The sequence below is a fragment of the Gadus morhua genome, chromosome 5 (genome assembly GCF_902167405.1).
Source record: "Gadus morhua chromosome 5, gadMor3.0, whole genome shotgun sequence".
NCBI classification, from domain to species: Eukaryota; Metazoa; Chordata; class Actinopteri; order Gadiformes; family Gadidae; genus Gadus; species Gadus morhua.
The window spans coordinates 17222093-17239330 of record NC_044052.1 but is presented as its reverse complement, the minus strand read 5'-3'; the positions used below and the strand labels follow the sequence as shown (position 1 = coordinate 17239330).

At 42.1% G+C, this 17238-nt stretch overlaps 2 protein-coding genes across 3 annotated transcripts in view; one reads left to right on the top strand and one right to left on the bottom strand.

Moving 5' to 3' along the window:
- Positions 1 to 17238, bottom strand: part of fancm (FA complementation group M) — a 29472-nt gene that overhangs the window by 11419 nt on the left and 815 nt on the right. For both annotated transcript variants that reach the window (XM_030357008.1, XM_030357009.1), the window contains exons 2-11: positions 16901 to 17073; positions 16721 to 16798; positions 16214 to 16372; positions 4248 to 4379; positions 3654 to 3786; positions 3427 to 3519; positions 3117 to 3221; positions 2611 to 2801; positions 960 to 1166; positions 252 to 504 (exon numbers count right to left, since the gene is read on the bottom strand). In XM_030357008.1, the coding sequence (XP_030212868.1) occupies positions 252 to 504; positions 960 to 1166; positions 2611 to 2801; positions 3117 to 3221; positions 3427 to 3519; positions 3654 to 3786; positions 4248 to 4379; positions 16214 to 16372; positions 16721 to 16798; positions 16901 to 17073 (1524 nt within the window). The remainder of the gene's footprint in view (positions 1 to 251; positions 505 to 959; positions 1167 to 2610; positions 2802 to 3116; positions 3222 to 3426; positions 3520 to 3653; positions 3787 to 4247; positions 4380 to 16213; positions 16373 to 16720; positions 16799 to 16900; positions 17074 to 17238) is intronic.
- On the top strand, positions 6933 to 14647 carry soul3 (heme-binding protein soul3). The gene is made up of 6 exons (XM_030357026.1): positions 6933 to 7141; positions 7247 to 7493; positions 10115 to 10209; positions 11483 to 11624; positions 11954 to 12137; positions 12698 to 14647. The coding sequence occupies exons 2-6, from the start codon at positions 7271 to 7273 to the stop codon at positions 12867 to 12869; spliced, it is 816 nt and encodes a 271-aa protein (XP_030212886.1). The 5' UTR covers positions 6933 to 7141; positions 7247 to 7270; the 3' UTR covers positions 12870 to 14647.

Below are 17238 nucleotides of genomic sequence, written 5' to 3'. Positions count from 1 at the left end.
ACACAAACCAAAATATAACGAAACATACACATGTCCAAGAAACATCCAGGGAAAGTGAAAAATATGTTTCTGTGTTATGCCTTAAAGTGCATCAATAGTGCATTCTCAAGTGTGCACAGGAAACCAGAAAAAATGTCCACTCTGCAAACTTGGTCCCCAATTCAGTTGAAGCACACAGAAAACCCAATGATGACAGGTGTCTCCCTTCAGAAGCGAGGGAAGTGGATGTGAGAGGGGTCGGTCACACCGACCTAGGTTCTGGGGGTGGATCAGAGGGGTCTGGCCCTCTGAGCGGGCTCTCCGCCCTCCCGAGTCCCGCCTGCCACCACCGCCGCTGCTGTCGCCGTGGTCGAACTGGCCGCTGGCGATGTGCATCTTATGCAGCGTCGGTGTCACTCCCTCGGGCAGCATGCGGGGGTTGTTGGGGTACATGTGGAAGCTGTTCTGGTTGCCCACGATGGACTTGTCCACGCTGTTCTTGTTGATTTGGCTCTGGTTGTAGGTCTGTTGAGGAAAATATTCAGAATAGACTTTCACTTTTTTGAGATCAATGTCATTGAAAATGTAAAAAAATAAAAATGATCATGATTTGCGACAAAGGTTATTCAAGAAAGTCGATATTAAATAAATAATTGATATGCGTGACACAGATATGATAGCTTGCCTGTTCAAATAAAGAAAATTTGTGATTGCTGGCTTTATTGAAAAGGCGTGGGCAAAGAGGAATATGTTCATCCGGTGCCGGATGTGTTGTATATTGTATTGTATAGTGTATGTATTTTGATTGCGTATGTACTACACTCTTTGTGCAGTTATAGCGGTGTCTTGTAATCCTGTGTGGGATGGTCCCCTTGTGTGGTATGACACGGAAATAACCATCATAACTTCAGCATTATTCTTTTGGGAGGGAAGAAAACGTTTGGTCCTCATCGTCAGCCTCTCACGACGCAGACGCTCACCCTCTCCTCGCGGCCCTCGGCCAGGATGACCACGATTCGTCCCTGCCGCTTGCGCCCCGTGCGGCCCATGCGCTGCACCAGGCGGATGGGGCTCTTTTGGGCGTCGAAGCACACGATGAGGTCCACCTCGCCGATGTCCAGCCCCTCCTCCCCGACGCACGTCGACACCAGCGTGTTGAAGCCCCCCTGGCGGAAACTACGCACCACCTAGGAGATTGAGGGAGCGATATCTGAATGAAAGGTGTGAGGGATGTCTGTTGGTTAATCTTTTTTAAACTGTTACAGATTTGTTGTTCTATATAGGGCTATTTGTTTTAATTGTGATTTTATTTCTTATTTTTATTCTATTGGTCACCATATTTTAATATTTTGAATGCTGCACCATCTCTGCAGGCACTGCCACTTTTGATTTCACAGCATATCTTGTATGTATGTGACCAATACAACTCTTGAGTCTTGAAGCCTTGCTACTATTGCAATGGATTTGAAAACGGCAAAAAATACTAAATTAAATGAACTGAAACCATTTTCTAAATGAGGTGTAAAGGTGTGAGGTAGAAGGAGATTGGACTCAAAGCTAACTTTGTACGTGGTATGTGGGATGGTAAATTTGCCAGCATGTGAAACATCGGTAAGAAAGAAAGGTTTCCTACAGTTAAAATCAAGGAATATGGCAATATGTACAAGAATAAATACTTAATAAATCTGTGATAGCAGACCTGCAGTGAGCCAGGAGATTTTTAAAATATACATATGGGTGGGACACGAGTACAAGGATACCAGATAAATCCCACATCCAGAGTTACAGCAGCGAATGAGGTTTGGATTTGTATTTTCATGCTGTCTATTAAAAATGCCCTATTGGAAGTCTGCCATGTTTTGGTCAAAACACTGAGCAATAAGAACAAGATGAACACGCGGAATGTGAAGAGATTGAGGATAGCAGGGCCCTCATATTGACACACAAGCTCCTTCTTTGTGAGCTACATCAACAGTCAAACCCTGGGGCCACTCCAAGCCAGAAACAACCCTTTCTACAAATGGTCTTCATTTACTTAGTCAATTCAAGTTTGACATTTGTGTTGGGTAAATAAACTTTAATAAAGTCCTTGTTGGAAAGTATCGGAATAGGACTAGCCATTAAACCTGCAGAGTCACCTTGTAGGCTTCACTCATCTTCCTCTTCCAAAAGTAAATTAACTGAAACATTAAAACGTTTACATTACATTTAGGTGATTTTGCTGCAGTTTTTCATTCACACATTCACACACCGACGGTGGAGTCAACCACACAGGGAGACAGCCAGCTAGTCAGGAGCAGTTAGGGTTAGGTGTCTTGCTCAGGGACACCTCGACACTCCTTAGTAGGAGCCGGGGTTCAAACTAGCAACCTTCAGGTTACCAGTCAACCCGCTCTACTTTCTGAGCTACGGTCGCCCCGACAGTAGCTAAAACCCATCCATACATGTCCTAATCATCTAAGGAAATATTTTCCCTCTCAAATTTGCCATTTGTTTGGTGGAGAATAAGGGCCAGATGAACTCTGGTTCACAACAGTGATGGATTCAGTGAGAAATGCACACAGTGCAGCACGGGCCCGCAACGGGGCTTTGAAAGCCAAGCAGAAGCCCAACATTTGCTTTCCTCCATACCTCTAATTGCTCCTTCTGGGTGAATCCTTTGACCCCCTTACCCGCCGAGGCCTGGCCCATAAAGGTCATGACCCTGATCAGCGGTACGTGCTGGTTCAACATGGAAGCAATCTCCTGCACACTCTCGCGGAAAGACGAGAAGATCATGACACGGGTGCTCACTCCTCCTTCTGCAGAACCCGACGTGGTCTCTAGAGAGACACACACAGAGAGATAGCGAGACAGACAAAAGGAGAAACAGAGTGAAAGAGAGAGAGAGAGAGAGAGAGAGAGAGAGAGAGAGAGAGAGAGAGAGAGAGAGAGAGAGAGAGAGAGAGAGAGAGAGAGAGAGAGAGAGAGAGAGAGAGAGAGAGAGAAATAAGGCTTGACTTTGGATTTCGATTCAACAGCTATAAGTATCAGCTCAAATCTAAATGTGAACCCCCTAAAATATATATTGTTTTAACTCAAACAATGTTGTACTACTGTCGTAGGTCCTCATAAAACTGGTGCCACAGAAGATTCACCAGTCTTGTTGGCGGAGTTCTCTGCCCATAGTCTGAAGTGCTGCAGGACAACCTCCTCCAGCTTCTTCAGTTTGGGATGACTGTAAATGAACGGCTGGTCAGGATCTACAAGTCATATCAAAAAGGTAGACATGTGTTGAGCAGATATATGTAACAGGTTGAATGTTTAAACATGAGATACAAAAAAGAGATGAGTCTTGCAGCACTTCATGCAATCCACAATGCGTAGACACGTCATCAAAAAAGGTCAGTTGATATTCTATAAGAGTGTTCTAATTTGAAGGCCACCGATTAGGGGCAAAACACTTACCAGCAGGAGACTTCATAAACATAGCTTCCATCTCCTTGTAAAGGTCCATGAAGACTGGAGTTCTCTGCAACTCATTTCGTGCCCTCGCCATCTCTAGCAACACACACACACACACACACACACACACACACACGTTATACAGCAGATGTGAGTGAGGCATTGCCAAGCCTAGCAAGACAAGAAGGATAGTAAGCATCATTAAGGATTTGTTTTTGTTTGAGACCTACCTTTGGAGCCGTCCATGATGCCCTGGACGAAGAAGAAGAGGGAGCGGAGGCCCATCTGCATCAGCAGCTCGTAGCCATGGCAGAGGCTGATGGTCAGGGCGAAGTCCCCCTCCATCGCACCCTGCTGGGGGACCTGAGGACGGCCGAGAGACGGAGGGAGCAGAGCAGCCTTCAGCACCAGCAGAAAGGAAATGGAGAAGAACTGGATCCTCGTGAAGGGAACAGAACTCGGACAGTGTTTTGGAGCTGCTGGTTAGGCGTTTTATGATATTAGCAAGGCCAACTACTACTGAATGGATCATGATGTATACCGAGACGCCAGTATTTTATCATTTGTTATTGATCGCTGATTTCAATAAGGGGTTATATTGGTCATGTACAAGTATACAACTGCAAATGCATACATGGAGCTGAATTTTTTTGAAGATAGAAAACTAGATCTCCTGATACTACAAAATATGGAAAGAAAAGGTGATTGCTCACGAAAAACCATAAAAAAAAGAAAGCAAAACACATCTTTAAATCTTAAAATCCATTTGAGTGAAATGCACAACACCAAAGGCTAAATACAATAACAGAATATGATGGAATTACCTTAATATGTGGCGGGGGGTTCTTCCTGAACTGCTCCCTGGCCAGGATGATCTGGAACTTGGTGAGAGAGCGCAGGTTCTTGTGGCTCATCACCTGGTTCTGGGTCAGACGGGACGTAAACTTCTCCATCACCTAGGTGCCACACACACAAAACACACCATATCGTATTCAGTCTACAATATGTATTGCATGGATTAAACCAAAGACACGATTTATGTGTTGCCTTCCAATTTACCAATTCACAGATACACTTTCATTTGACATTTAATTGCCCATTATAACAAATACTTTGGAATAGCCAGTAGGGCTTCCAGCCACCATTCTCCATCCCTGCTTGTTAGCTGGCAATCTGCCAGTGAAAGAGATTGCCTACAGCAGGAGATCCTCCAAGAGTCAAAAGAACAGGGTTAGATTTCCGCTTTTAATTTGGCTGACCTTTCTGAAAGCATCAACAGAGCTGCCTATGCCACCGATGCCTTAAGTGGTGTCACAACAATGTAGGTAGGATAGTATTGTGGCTTCTTCACCATCTGCCTTAGATTGACTGGTGTCATTAGGCCTTCTGTGTCGGAGACACAGATCTATGGTGACTGTGATAAGCAGAAAGTTGTCCTGATCAACAAGACCTTGTTTATAAACTTCAAAATTGTAATTGTGATTCAGTGTACTCTCTTAGATGGAGTAATCGGGTTATTCTCATTGTTTTACACATAATTCTATTGTAGTATTTTGCCGTTTCTATTTTAATTGTACATGTTATTTCCTTTTATTATTTCCTTTAGGCAATGTAAAGTGCTGATTGTGTGCCGTGTCCTCTAAAGCATGTTCCAAATAATGCCAGAATATAATTTGTTTCTTCAAATTTACTTTGATTATCACCAGGAATTATATAAGATTTGTTTATGCCTGACAGAAAACGAGTAGGACAAAATTACTATTTACAAATTATGAATACATTATGTTTCTTTATTGAAACTACAAGATTTGTCCCTTTTAGACACCATGTGCTAACCTAAACCCTTGGCCTAAATCAAAAAACAGAAAGCCGAACTATGGAAAGCAAATGTCAGGATAATGAACCATTTAGCTGACTGTTAAATATAAAATGACATTTAATATCTGAAACTCTGAATTAAACATCTATTAAATAACACATAATACCATTAGAACAGCAACTTAAAGCCGAAGCACAATATAAATGAACAAAGTTCAAATGAGATGCCAATGCCATTTATACAGTGCACCACAGAAAACTGCTGGCGAAAGATCACATGACCAAAGCTGTCTCTGTTAATTGAGGCTTGGACACCCCACATGGAGTGTCCTGCCCCCTATGGTCAATCATGTGATAACTGGGATTACCATGGGACACATTAGTGAGACAAATGAGATGTGAAAAGAGATTAACATCCTCTTAGGCTTTTGAACTAAATTTATTTGAAAATAAATTGTTAAGATAGTGAAATGATACAAGAATAAAAAAATAGGAGGAAAATCCTATGTTTTTTGCCAGTCTCTGTCAACCAGTTTGTGAGCATTCTACCCTGCTCTGAACGCAGATGGCTATCTTTTCATGACATCAAAGTGCCTTTCAGTATACTCTTAAGCGAAATGACAACATCACACTGGGGCCGTGGTGGGGTTGTATGGAGCTCCATCTGGGCGGCGGTTGAGTATGATGTCCACGTCCCGTTGGGTTTAGCTTCTCGGATGCTCACAGTATAAAGCCACGATGTGAGACACATTTCATATCTACATCACTCATTATAACGCTTGTACACAAAAACAGTAATAAAGAAGTATAACAAAGTTGGCGTGGGTCGTAACCATGGGATAACCCAATTCATTTTACAAATGATTAGTATTCAAATTTTGCGCGGAAACAGGGGGATCACTTTCTCTTAAGGGTGTCCCATGGCAACACATTATTGATTAGGGTTTAACTGAAGATGCTCAGAAGAACCAGACACCTAGTTGGTTAAGATGTTTATTTACAGTGACGGGGGACTTTAATATGAGAAGTTGTGTGTGTGTGTGTGTGTGTGTGTGTGTGTGTGTGTGTGTGTGTGTGTGTGTGTGTGTGTGTGTGTGTGTGTGTGTGTGTGTGTGTGTGTATGAGCTTAATAGGGGCATTTATTTTTGCAAGAAAGCTTTAACACAGACTGTATATAGTATTTATATAGTAGCAATTATAATATAATTGCTCTGTGCTGAATGAAGAACTATTTGAGGACACATTATTTTGAACACAACTATAATAACGATATAGATTAGATACATTCATCGATCATAAACCAAATCATGCTGTAGTACTGTAGTAAGTAACACACACAAATGGAGAAAGTTCATACCAATACTTTGCATCATACAGCGAGTTCTTAAAACTACAACACACACACACACACACACACACACACACACACACACACACACACACACACACACACACACACACACACACACACACACACACACACACACACACTTTAGAGTGGATTTGACACATTTTATTCAATTTAAATAGGACAGGAACTGAGTGTTGTTAGAAAAAATCTTCGAAATTAACGACTTTGCGGTCATCAGAGTCGTCGAAATCACGGTTCAAATTATGAGGTTCGGCGGCTGAACTAGCTGACAGAGGGCGGGGTCAGCTGCAGAAAGGAGTCACGTGGTTCGCCTTCGTCTCCTATAAACATCCAACGCTCCCTGGCCACGGAAAGTGTCACACACTGCTCGTAAAGAGATTAGTTTATTATTCTCTACTTTGATTCTCGCAAGAATATAGAGGAAGATAGAGCTAATTCTATTCAAAATAATGATGGCTAAATGCGCGAGGATAATCCACGTACTGCCTTGTTTTCTGTCATGTCGTTGACCTATTCCGACGCTGAAAGGTTTACAAATAGACGTTTTATTAATTACAAAATTGTAACAGTGCAGAGACCATTACAATTTCGTTGGAAATAAAACGTTTATCTTGCAGCATTTTTTTTTCCTAGTCGAGGACTCGTCTGGAAACAATAATGGACCGAGGCGGCTGCCAGTTAAATGGCGGTGGCGGTGGGCCCGAGTCCGAATCTGAGAATGGGATGATCACGTTGGAAGACCTCGAGTCGTTTTCGGAAGACCCGCTGTCAGGTACGGGCAGTCTGGATGAAAACACTGAGACCATGGAGGAGGGAGAAGACCGACTGCTGCACTATTGGCAGGACGTCGCAAGGGGTCACCAAGTGGAAGTCCCTCAAGGTATAACCACTGAGTAAAAAATAGACCTGACAAAATAGTTGTTAAGCCGAATAGTTGTCTGCACAACACATTGTGTTGCATGCACTGTATGCAAACACGCTGTATTTGACGCTTCGCAGTGGTCTGAACTGTACGCACAGTGAAAAACAACATGACGCATGGCATCTCTTCGCCTATTTATTTCATATTGCTGTAGTGTGCACGCTGACCTACTTTTGGAGTTTAAACTAGACCGCATATCCAGAGCTATGTTCCAAACAAAACTTGGGGTTATGATCAACCCCAGTTGAAAATACCGTATGGAAACGCGCGGCATTATTAGCCGTCGAAAGTAGTGCGTTTCAGCTATCAAATGAAACAAACGACACATTTAACCATCAGTATCGAGACGCGATACTGATTTAAATGTCTATACATGCGAATAACATTTCATAAAATGTACAGTAAATCTGGTGCAGTTTGAATAACTATTTTAGAGACGAAGGTGCAGATTTATATTTAATGACATGTAAATCTGGGTCTGAGCCTTGCAGGAAGCCAGAATGGACTCTGGATACTGTAGGCTACAATGCAACAGTAGGTTAATGACTCATGGGTTCATGGGTTCACAGGCACGGACAGACTCGTTTTTTGGCCGCAGGGTCACATCATCTTTGTATTACGAATGATTTATTTTCGATATTCAGTTAACAGGTTTATATCCGATGTTACTCATTGTACTGTAACAGTGTGGAATCACAAAACGCTTTCTGTCTGAACAGGATTAGCTAGCATGTTTACTGTACCCGGCTTCTGACCCCAATTCCTTTCGTAAGCGCTGCAGCTCAAGTTAACTGTAATTGGAGTGGAACAAAAGCCACCCATAAGTTAGTTGATAATGTTGTTGATGTTTGGAAGTAAAATACTGCCTTGTCAACAATCATTACATTTCCTAGCGCCTCATTCAAATTCATTGATAGCTCCTAACAAAGATATCATTGTTCTTCTCTCTTAGATGTATTTAGTGGCTTTAAATACATAGAGGGGGGAGCGAGAGAAGAGTCAGCTGATCTGGATGTGTACTAGGGTTAGTCAATCAATACAAACAGCCTGATAGGCTCAGGCGACTAGTGGGTAGTGAGAGAGAGGCCATGCTGTACAGCCCCTGTCTGTCCCTCCACCCCCCCCCTCCATATTGAAATTCGAATAAGCTAAACAAAGAACAAGCACTAAAGCATTACCTTGATCCATTCATCTTTCACTTTCCCCTTTGACACAGTTTTGAGCACACTTACGTTCTTAATTAGACTGAGGGATTAGTTGCTGTAAACAAGACTCCTATTACCAAATTGTATTACCGGCTTCCTTAAAATCTCAGGAGTAGTGAGTGATGCTGTTCTCCAGTCAGTTTTGATGCAACGTACAGCAACCCAACATGCAGTGTCCTCACCCAAACACCACAAATGTAAATTGACCTGACCTATATTGACAAGGGTTGGGGGGAAAAAAAAGCTGGATTCCTAGTTTCTGCAATACTTTTGTAGGTTTGAAGTGTTAATAGTACCGTCCAACAGAAGTTCAGTTCAGTTCAGCCACATTCATATAAATTTCACTTATCAATGTGTCCCTGACCTAGGCACCCAACACTAACTGCTCCTGGCAAGCTGGCTGTCGCCTTGGTTGACTCTGCCGTCGGTGTGTGTATGAACGGCTGCAAGTAGCTTTGGACCAAAACGTCTGCAAAATGCCCTACTTTTTTTTTTTTAATCAATGGGGGACGCGGACACCGAACGTTTTAGAATAAACCTCCAAATAGAAATGAATGAAAAAAATCGTAATAGCGTATCACAACACACATACATGATTGCAATATTTACAGCATCGCCATAGATATCCTATCGCCCCTAAAATGACAGATTTTCATCCGTAATAATGACACCCTATCCAATTATGGGCTAGACTACTTGAGAAAAATGCTGAAGCTTGCTGAAGGTGATGTTGATCATATCAGAACAAAGGATCAGTTTCCGAATGAAGTTAGCTCAAGTAAAATGAGAGGATACATTTTCTGTTCCTCTGTTAATCTCCCACCATTTCTAAGTAATTTACCGCACTTAACCACTCAGTTATTAGAAGGCTGTAAGTATAAAACGAAATGCCTTGAGTTCTAATCCATGTTAAAACCAGTCTACAGTCTGAACAACTTTGAGCCTCTTATTTTTCTTTCCGCCTCTATAAAACTCTCACACTCCTGGCCCAGCGCGCTGCCTTTCTGCCAGGCCAGCTGACAACCAGTCCTTCTCACGAACTGCCTGCAATTAAACAGCCTTTTACAAATTAGTAGTGTTCAGTCATTATTACGTTTATGGTTTGGGAAATCAATGCAAACATCTAGTTATAGCAGGGAGAATATGTGCGTTAAGCAAGAGTCATGCATCTCAAAAGTTCCAGAGGCCAGGATTTGACCTCTGCATTGACTGTTTGCAGTTTGATACCAGACCAGCCCAGAGGGTGGAACACAGCAAACTGCTAATTTGTCGCCGCGTGTGAAAGCAGCCTTTGACCATGTCCAGAAACAAAAACTATTATCTCTTACTTATTGGACCAATACTGTGATAAATGAATGACATATTTGTTCACAGACATGGCAGAACCAATCCAACAGCTGACGAGTAACGACGAGGGACGCAGTAACCGAGAGTGCGTCCCATTCAACCGTCTCACACGCAAGGAGAAGGTACATCAAGTTTACAGACCCCAGAACAACAGAGCAATATTTATTCCCAAAAAAGTAATCTACAGAATTTTCTTTTGACTTTGTATGTCCCTGTATTTTCTGTTCACTAAACTTCTGTATGTGCAGAGTTGAATAACATTAAGTTATGTAGTAGAATGTGCACAATATCAAATTGTATAACTCTTGATGGCACATTAGGGGATATTATCAGACATTAGGTTAGCAGCATCTTTTCCCCTGACAACTTCCTCCTGGGAAAAGCCTGGATCTACCCTTTGGGCAATATGCAAGCTACTAAACTACGAACCAATCTTATACAGCAACTCAACAAAAATGCATGACTGCACAATGGCGAAGGCTATGATATATCTTGATAAGAAGTTTAAGCAGTCCATCCCGGCCAATAGTCGACTATAGTCATACATATTTTTTTACTTTCATATTTTCATATTAAAGAAATGTGTGGTGTTAAATCTGAACCAGAATAATTGCCAAATGATTGCGACCGCCCAATGGCTCCCCTTGAAAGTCCTGACTCCTTATTTGGATTAACACCCCCTCCACCTGGGGTAATCCCTCATCTTAAAATAAGCCAGCCATTCTTTTCACACAGAGAACAATGACCTCTTACAATGGCCTGCCAGCCACCTACTCCAAGAAGGTATATGCAACTGCTAGGTGCATATACCTGAGTTGTAATTAATTTAGGTGATCAGAGTGACGTCTTGTTGGCATCGCTCACCTTTGCACTAGTTCTGGATCCTCTCTCGCCCAGTGAGGTTGTGTTCCACGCACACAGACCCAGTTTCTCCTTAGGGATCATTTAAATATAAAGGCTTAATTGGTTTAACGTGGTTTGTTGTCCGTTATTAACACAGACCATTTCAGGTTTTACAAAAAGAAAATGCCTTTCCATTACACGTTTTTTTTAAAAGTTGCTTATGCTTGACAAGTCAATAAACCACATCATATCATTGATTTATTCTAAAAATAAAACATGCTGGCCAACTGGTACCTCCCTTAGTTTCCAAGAATCTTTCTATCAACACTCCCATAACCCTCCTATCCACATCAGACACATAGCAGTTTGCGTCACACTGTTGCACAGTGTAGGGATGCAATTACTGATTTTCCCTTTCAAATGTGCTTTAAAACGTCGCGATTTTAAAGTTGAACATTGTTTGCATCCTTTTTTAAATGTGGACCTTCAATCGGATAGAGTGGGCACATCAGCTCTTTGAACCTCTTTGTTCTCCGATTAATTAATCCACAGTGCAACGAGTTGCTTTACGAGAAGCGCAGCTATGAGAAGGCGCACTGGGCATGCATCACTGTGCGCGAGGAAACCTACGAGCAGAGCATCTGCTACGGCTTCATGAGGCTGATGAGGTACATCTGCAAGCAGAACTCCACCGGTGAGTCCACCGCAGACTGGCACAAATCATTGCAGCCTGATGAATTTCTGGTCTCAGAGGAAGTTGGGTGGAAACATACGTGTTTGGACATTTATCACTCTTGTTTCCAAAGCATCAACCAAAGCAAGGGACCACAATTAAAACATCAATGATAACGAAAAAAGATTTGAAGTTATTCAAAACAAACAAAAGCAATAGTAGCTCAAGGAATCTGAGTTAAAAAACATACGAGTTTCATGTATGTATTGTTACAATTTTTATAGAATTCTGCTAAAAAAAAAACACCCAATAAATGATTAGCCCGTTTTCTTTTTCTATCAAACTCTCAGGTGATTACCTGGGAATGAGCCTGCCCATCGTGACAATCATCCACACCGACGAGAAGCAGTCTCTGATTTCCCGCGATGTCACCGTTGCCTACTACCTGCCAGCCGCCCACCAGTCCCAGCCTCCGCAGCCCACAGACAACGACATATTAATAGAGATCTGGCCCGCCGCTGTGGTGTACACAAGGTAGGGATTTGACTTTTGCCCAAGAAACTTATTCAAAGGTTTGTTTGTTTATTAATATTCAAATATTTATTAATAATATTTGGACCATTAAATGCCTTCAGTAAGACCTGGATTGGGCTTCGCGAGGTTTGTTTACCGGCGTTGCTATGGTTACCGGTCTTTCGTGTTCCAACGGTTTATTAGGTTTCTAATAAATCGCTGCCTAATGTGGACATTACAATATTATGAATTGACTGCGTCGGTTCTCCGACGTCTCTCCCTCTTGGCTTGCCCATAACAGGTTCGAGTATTAAGGGCTGCCTAATATTCGTTCGAATTTTGATTTATTTTTTAATATTCAAATTATATTCGAATAACGAAGTTCGGAGTCAAAGCCCTAACACAAGGTGAGTGGAACACATGGGTTTTCATGCCATATTAAAACCCTTTGCCAGTTGGATTATAAACCTAGAACCCTACACCCTAAACAGAGACTAATTAAAAGTAATTTAGGTGGAAGACAGACATTTGAATAGGGCTGAATTTGAATTCCACCTTTTGGTCCCGCCGTTACCTTTTAGGCGTTTCACCGGACCCACCAACGAAGTGACCATCATCAATCAGATCCACGCTTTGGCCGAGGTACTGGACTCCCCAGGTGAGTGCGTCAACGATTCATTCATCGTGGCGGGCTACACCAACCCTGCTCACGTCAACCGCCAGAACGAGATCTGGTTCATGGAGCGGCGCTGAGGCCAAGAAGAGGAGCAACCAGAGAGGTGATCCACCTCCTCCCCCCACAGACATCGTCCGTCACAAACCTGTCGACCGCACTTAACCAAGCCCGCCATGTGGCTAGGAAGGGCAGACACACTTTGCTATAGATTCACTTTGTCAACACTCTCCAATGTAGTTGGGGATTTACATCTGTGATAAGAGTATGCCCTTACCCGGTACAGTGTTCCCATACTTCTTCTCTGTGTAATCCTTACTTGTAAAACCACATCACGACTCCTGACCCGACAATAACTGGGCCAATTTACACCTGTAGATGCAGTTTCAAACCCTGCATGTTACTATCTCTTGGCCCTCTGTTGGCCTTATTCCCTTACTTTCCTCTCTGCAACATGAGGTACAATGTTTCCTTGTAATTGAGGAGTATGCACCCGAACAAGAAATTAACAACTTTGTTTTAGCCTCTTGTGGTTTTTACCTGTAACGTTCTCCTCCTGATGTACTATATTTTCAATCACACACGGTTTATCATCTACAAAAGTGGGGTTATATCTGTTGTACGTGGGCCAAGAAAACCGGTCTTTCCCTGGCGAACATGGATCTGCAGCATAATTGATAATAAAGAAAAACAGGTTGAATAATTTTAAAATCGTATAAAATCGACCGAAAAGAAAGTCGTCAGTATGAATTTACATATGAATAACGGAGTTGGTGAATATCAACACAACTCGAACATTACTACAAACCAAAAGCAGTTAAATTCAGTCCTTTTTAATTGCAGAACGACAATCAAAACATGCTGTATTTAATGGGTTTAGTTTATTTTCAAAAGTCAATGCATTCCTTGATTTGCACATACCCTTTACCTCTTTCTATTCACAACTTGTGTCAATATTTGTCATGATGTATGCACTACTGTGTACCTACTTTAATAGAACTGCCACTAGAGTAGAAACTACTTAAAAAAAGAAAGATTAAGCAAAAGCAATTGCTGCCAAGATATTTTTTCAGTCCAAGAAAAAGGCATAACTCAAAGAGTGGCAGTTATGAAGATATGTATTATTTTTATCTACAGATTGTATAATCTAACAAACCAATGCAAACGATACAAATCGAACTATATTTTACAAAAACTATATGGAGGATATTACAGAATGACTACCGTTTGAATTTGCGGTCATGGTTAACAAAGCCATACAAGAATGTCACTAAAATCAATGCAACCATCGGATGAACTCAAATCTCCACTGTGTGAAGACTTATGAATAATGTAACATAATATGTAACAACAACCAGCAATTCCAAGCCATATATCCATTTATTCTGTAGATATGCACCCAATATTGTTGAAAAGAAAATGTGTCTCAGCTCATCAAAACACCCTTTCCCATTTCCATGCCTATCCTGTGAATGAAATGTTGATCGGGAGCTGGTCTTAATGCAAGTTAGAAGAGACAGGAACGTGTAGGATGTATATTTCACCAGTGCAGGTTGGATTCAAAAGATATAATCTGATATTCCTCTACTGGTAGTACTAGTGCATTTTAAATGTAGGCTGTTCGAATCCTAAGACCACTCTTTTTAATTGGCATATTCTACCTATGTTCTGTCGACAAGTGAATGAATGGATGGTATGTTTTTTGCTTTTAGTTTCTATAAGCTTATTTGTATGTGATTGGCAATAGTGGGCTATACAGTAAATTCAGCGGCAAGAAAACAATGTGGCTTTCTTTGTTGTGTTCAAATGAAAGAAAATGCTTGTTTTCTTTTGGCAAATATATTGATATTGTATTGTTTTTGCCTCGTCATTGTGTTATGAATTCTTGGTGCATCACCACTATTTAAAAACGTTCAATTAAATAAAATAGCACCACTATCTGGCACCACTAGATAGTGCATGCTTTTCCAGGTTTACTGCAGCATACCCTTCATGCTCATCTAAAGGTTCTACTCAAGACAATTGTTCAGAGGATATATACCTGGCTAAATCTGAATAATCTAGCAACAACTTCGGAAATGACCCATGCACACTCTGATTTCAGAGTGCCCATTACACAGCACCCTGGCGGAGACAATCTGGGAAGTAGGGTTGGACCTTGACTAGAATTAGGATCAACAACTAAAAACCACCAAATCGACCACTACTCTATTCTTTGGACACATGATATAGCATTGTCTCTTCCCGAAGTGACACGAGTAGGACTCGGGTTACTAGTGTGACCGTAACAGGATTGAAGGACACAATGTACAGTGTCTATCCTCTTCACTGTAAAATATGGTGACTGTACCAGAGACGGGGTCCAAAATGGTCTTTCAGAATTGTGTCCATTTACCCGCTGGAGTTAAGAAATGTACTAGTCAAGCGATTGTTTGAAGATTAAACACTTTTTTCACCTGTCAAATGTATCCACCTTTAGCTGCTGGCAGGTGTTATTTTTGGACCCTGCCCAGAGGAACATTACACAATAAGATAATACCACCTTTCCAAACTCTATCTGAACGGAATAAATAGTTTAGAGTATGACCAAATGCTTCAAAAACGAATGTGTATAAATTAAAATATGCCCATGAAATTAATGGCGTAACTAATTGTTGTTTGAATGGAATATCTACAGTACAGTATATCATTAAATATATAAACAATACATGATCCTGCAACTTGGCACTTAGACTGAATGTCAGGTGTCATAGAGTTGTTGTTTGTATGCACACCCTAAACCCTGGGCGTCTCTAGGACCACCCAAAACCTATTCTGCTGTGATGCCATCAAACTAGGATAACAAGTAATCTATCCATTACAGATCAGTGTCAAGGCCATTATAATTAACATAACCTTCTGACAACATACTTACTTTCCTTTCTGTTTTTGAAAAAATAACTGCAATGTTTTATATGACATAGTAATAAACAGAGAAGACGAAAAGACAAACAGAGAAACAAACCAACACAGAATATGTGTACTACCAGTACTATTAGAACAAACTATGAACTTGTGTTTCGGATAGGTAACAATTAGTCCCACAACTTCATTACAATCCTACCATCCAGATAAAACGGATAACTGCTAGTGGCCAGTTCCAACTCACACGTACAAATACAGGACACAGGTTCCCTTAATGTACCAATTCGCACCACAGAGTTGGTTTCTCTAATGATCGCTCTGACCAATCGAGTCTCGTTGACGACCATGGGAACTGACAACCAAATGGCACCCAGCATTTGGGGAGCCCTTCGGGACGTGATCGTTTTCTAGCATCATTACAGGTTATTACATCCGCAGTTACGTTCATTTGCCACAAGGGAGATTCAAAGCACCAACAGAAAGGTGTGTTTTACACTACGAAAGAAGGAGAAGCCCCTACCTGCAGGTAGCGTGCCTGCTGAGCTGCGAGGGCCTCCCCCAGGGGGACCACCACCTTCTCCAGGGTGCGCTGGTGGGTGTGAGCCTTGATGTCGGGACTGGCCTCCGAGCGCAGCTCGATGTGGGAGATCAGCAGGTTGGAGATCACCTGCTGCACAGCCTGCAGGGGGGAGGAGTGGAGGTACATGTGTAGAATAGATGTACATTATTAATAGGAGAAACGTGTAGAATAGACGTACATTATTTAAGAGTCTAGAATAGATGTACAATTTTAAGAGGGAGAAATAGTGTCGAATAGATGTACATTATTAAGGATTGTACAATAGATATATATTATTACGAGGCGGAGAAACGTGTAGAACAGATGTGCATTATTGAGGAGGAGTGTAGAATAGATGTACATTAGGAGGAGGAGGAGGAGGTAGAGGACCGAAGATCTGGCAGACTTAGAGAGAGTGAAACTAATGATCAAACAGACAGACATCTGGGCATCTGGGGGTCTACATACTTTAGAGTCTCCCCCAGGTGTGGCACTCAGAGCAAGGATCCGAAACTGCTGCGTCTGGGAGCACAGCTGCCGGACAACCTGAGAGTGTACGGGGAACCAAAACGAGGGCCACGTGAAATCCATTCTCAGCTAACCAAGTACACGTTATTCTCCCAGTGGTCTTGCAGCAATGACACATACCTGACAGTAAGCTTGGTTGCCCAGTGCCTTGTGCGCCTCATCGATGACCACACACTTGACCTGCAGTGCGGGACAGGTTTCTCTCGACAGGTCATTGACCATGACCTGGGGCGTGAGGAAGAACACCCGCCGAGACTTCCACAGCTCCCGCCTTAGGCCCGCCTTAGTGCTCCCTGGGAAATGGAGTTTCACCATACTTACTTCTCGAAAGTAACAGAGATTGCACGACAATAGGGACACCGGAATCAGAAGACCATGGTGTGTGTGTGTGTGTGTGTGTGTGTGTGTGTGTGTGTGTGTGTGTGTGTGTGTGTGTGTGTGTGTGGCAACAATCCTCA

Bases quoted from the DNA above. Each gene is read 5' to 3' on its own strand.
- soul3 (XM_030357026.1), top strand. From the start codon at position 7,271: ATGGACCGAGGCGGCTGCCAGTTAAATGGCGGTGGCGGTGGGCCCGAG. The intron at 10,210-11,482 runs GTACATCAAGTT...ATTAATCCACAG, and splicing joins GTCTCACACGCAAGGAGAAG to TGCAACGAGTTGCTTTACGA. The intron at 11,625-11,953 runs GTGAGTCCACCG...TCAAACTCTCAG, and splicing joins CTGCAAGCAGAACTCCACCG to GTGATTACCTGGGAATGAGC.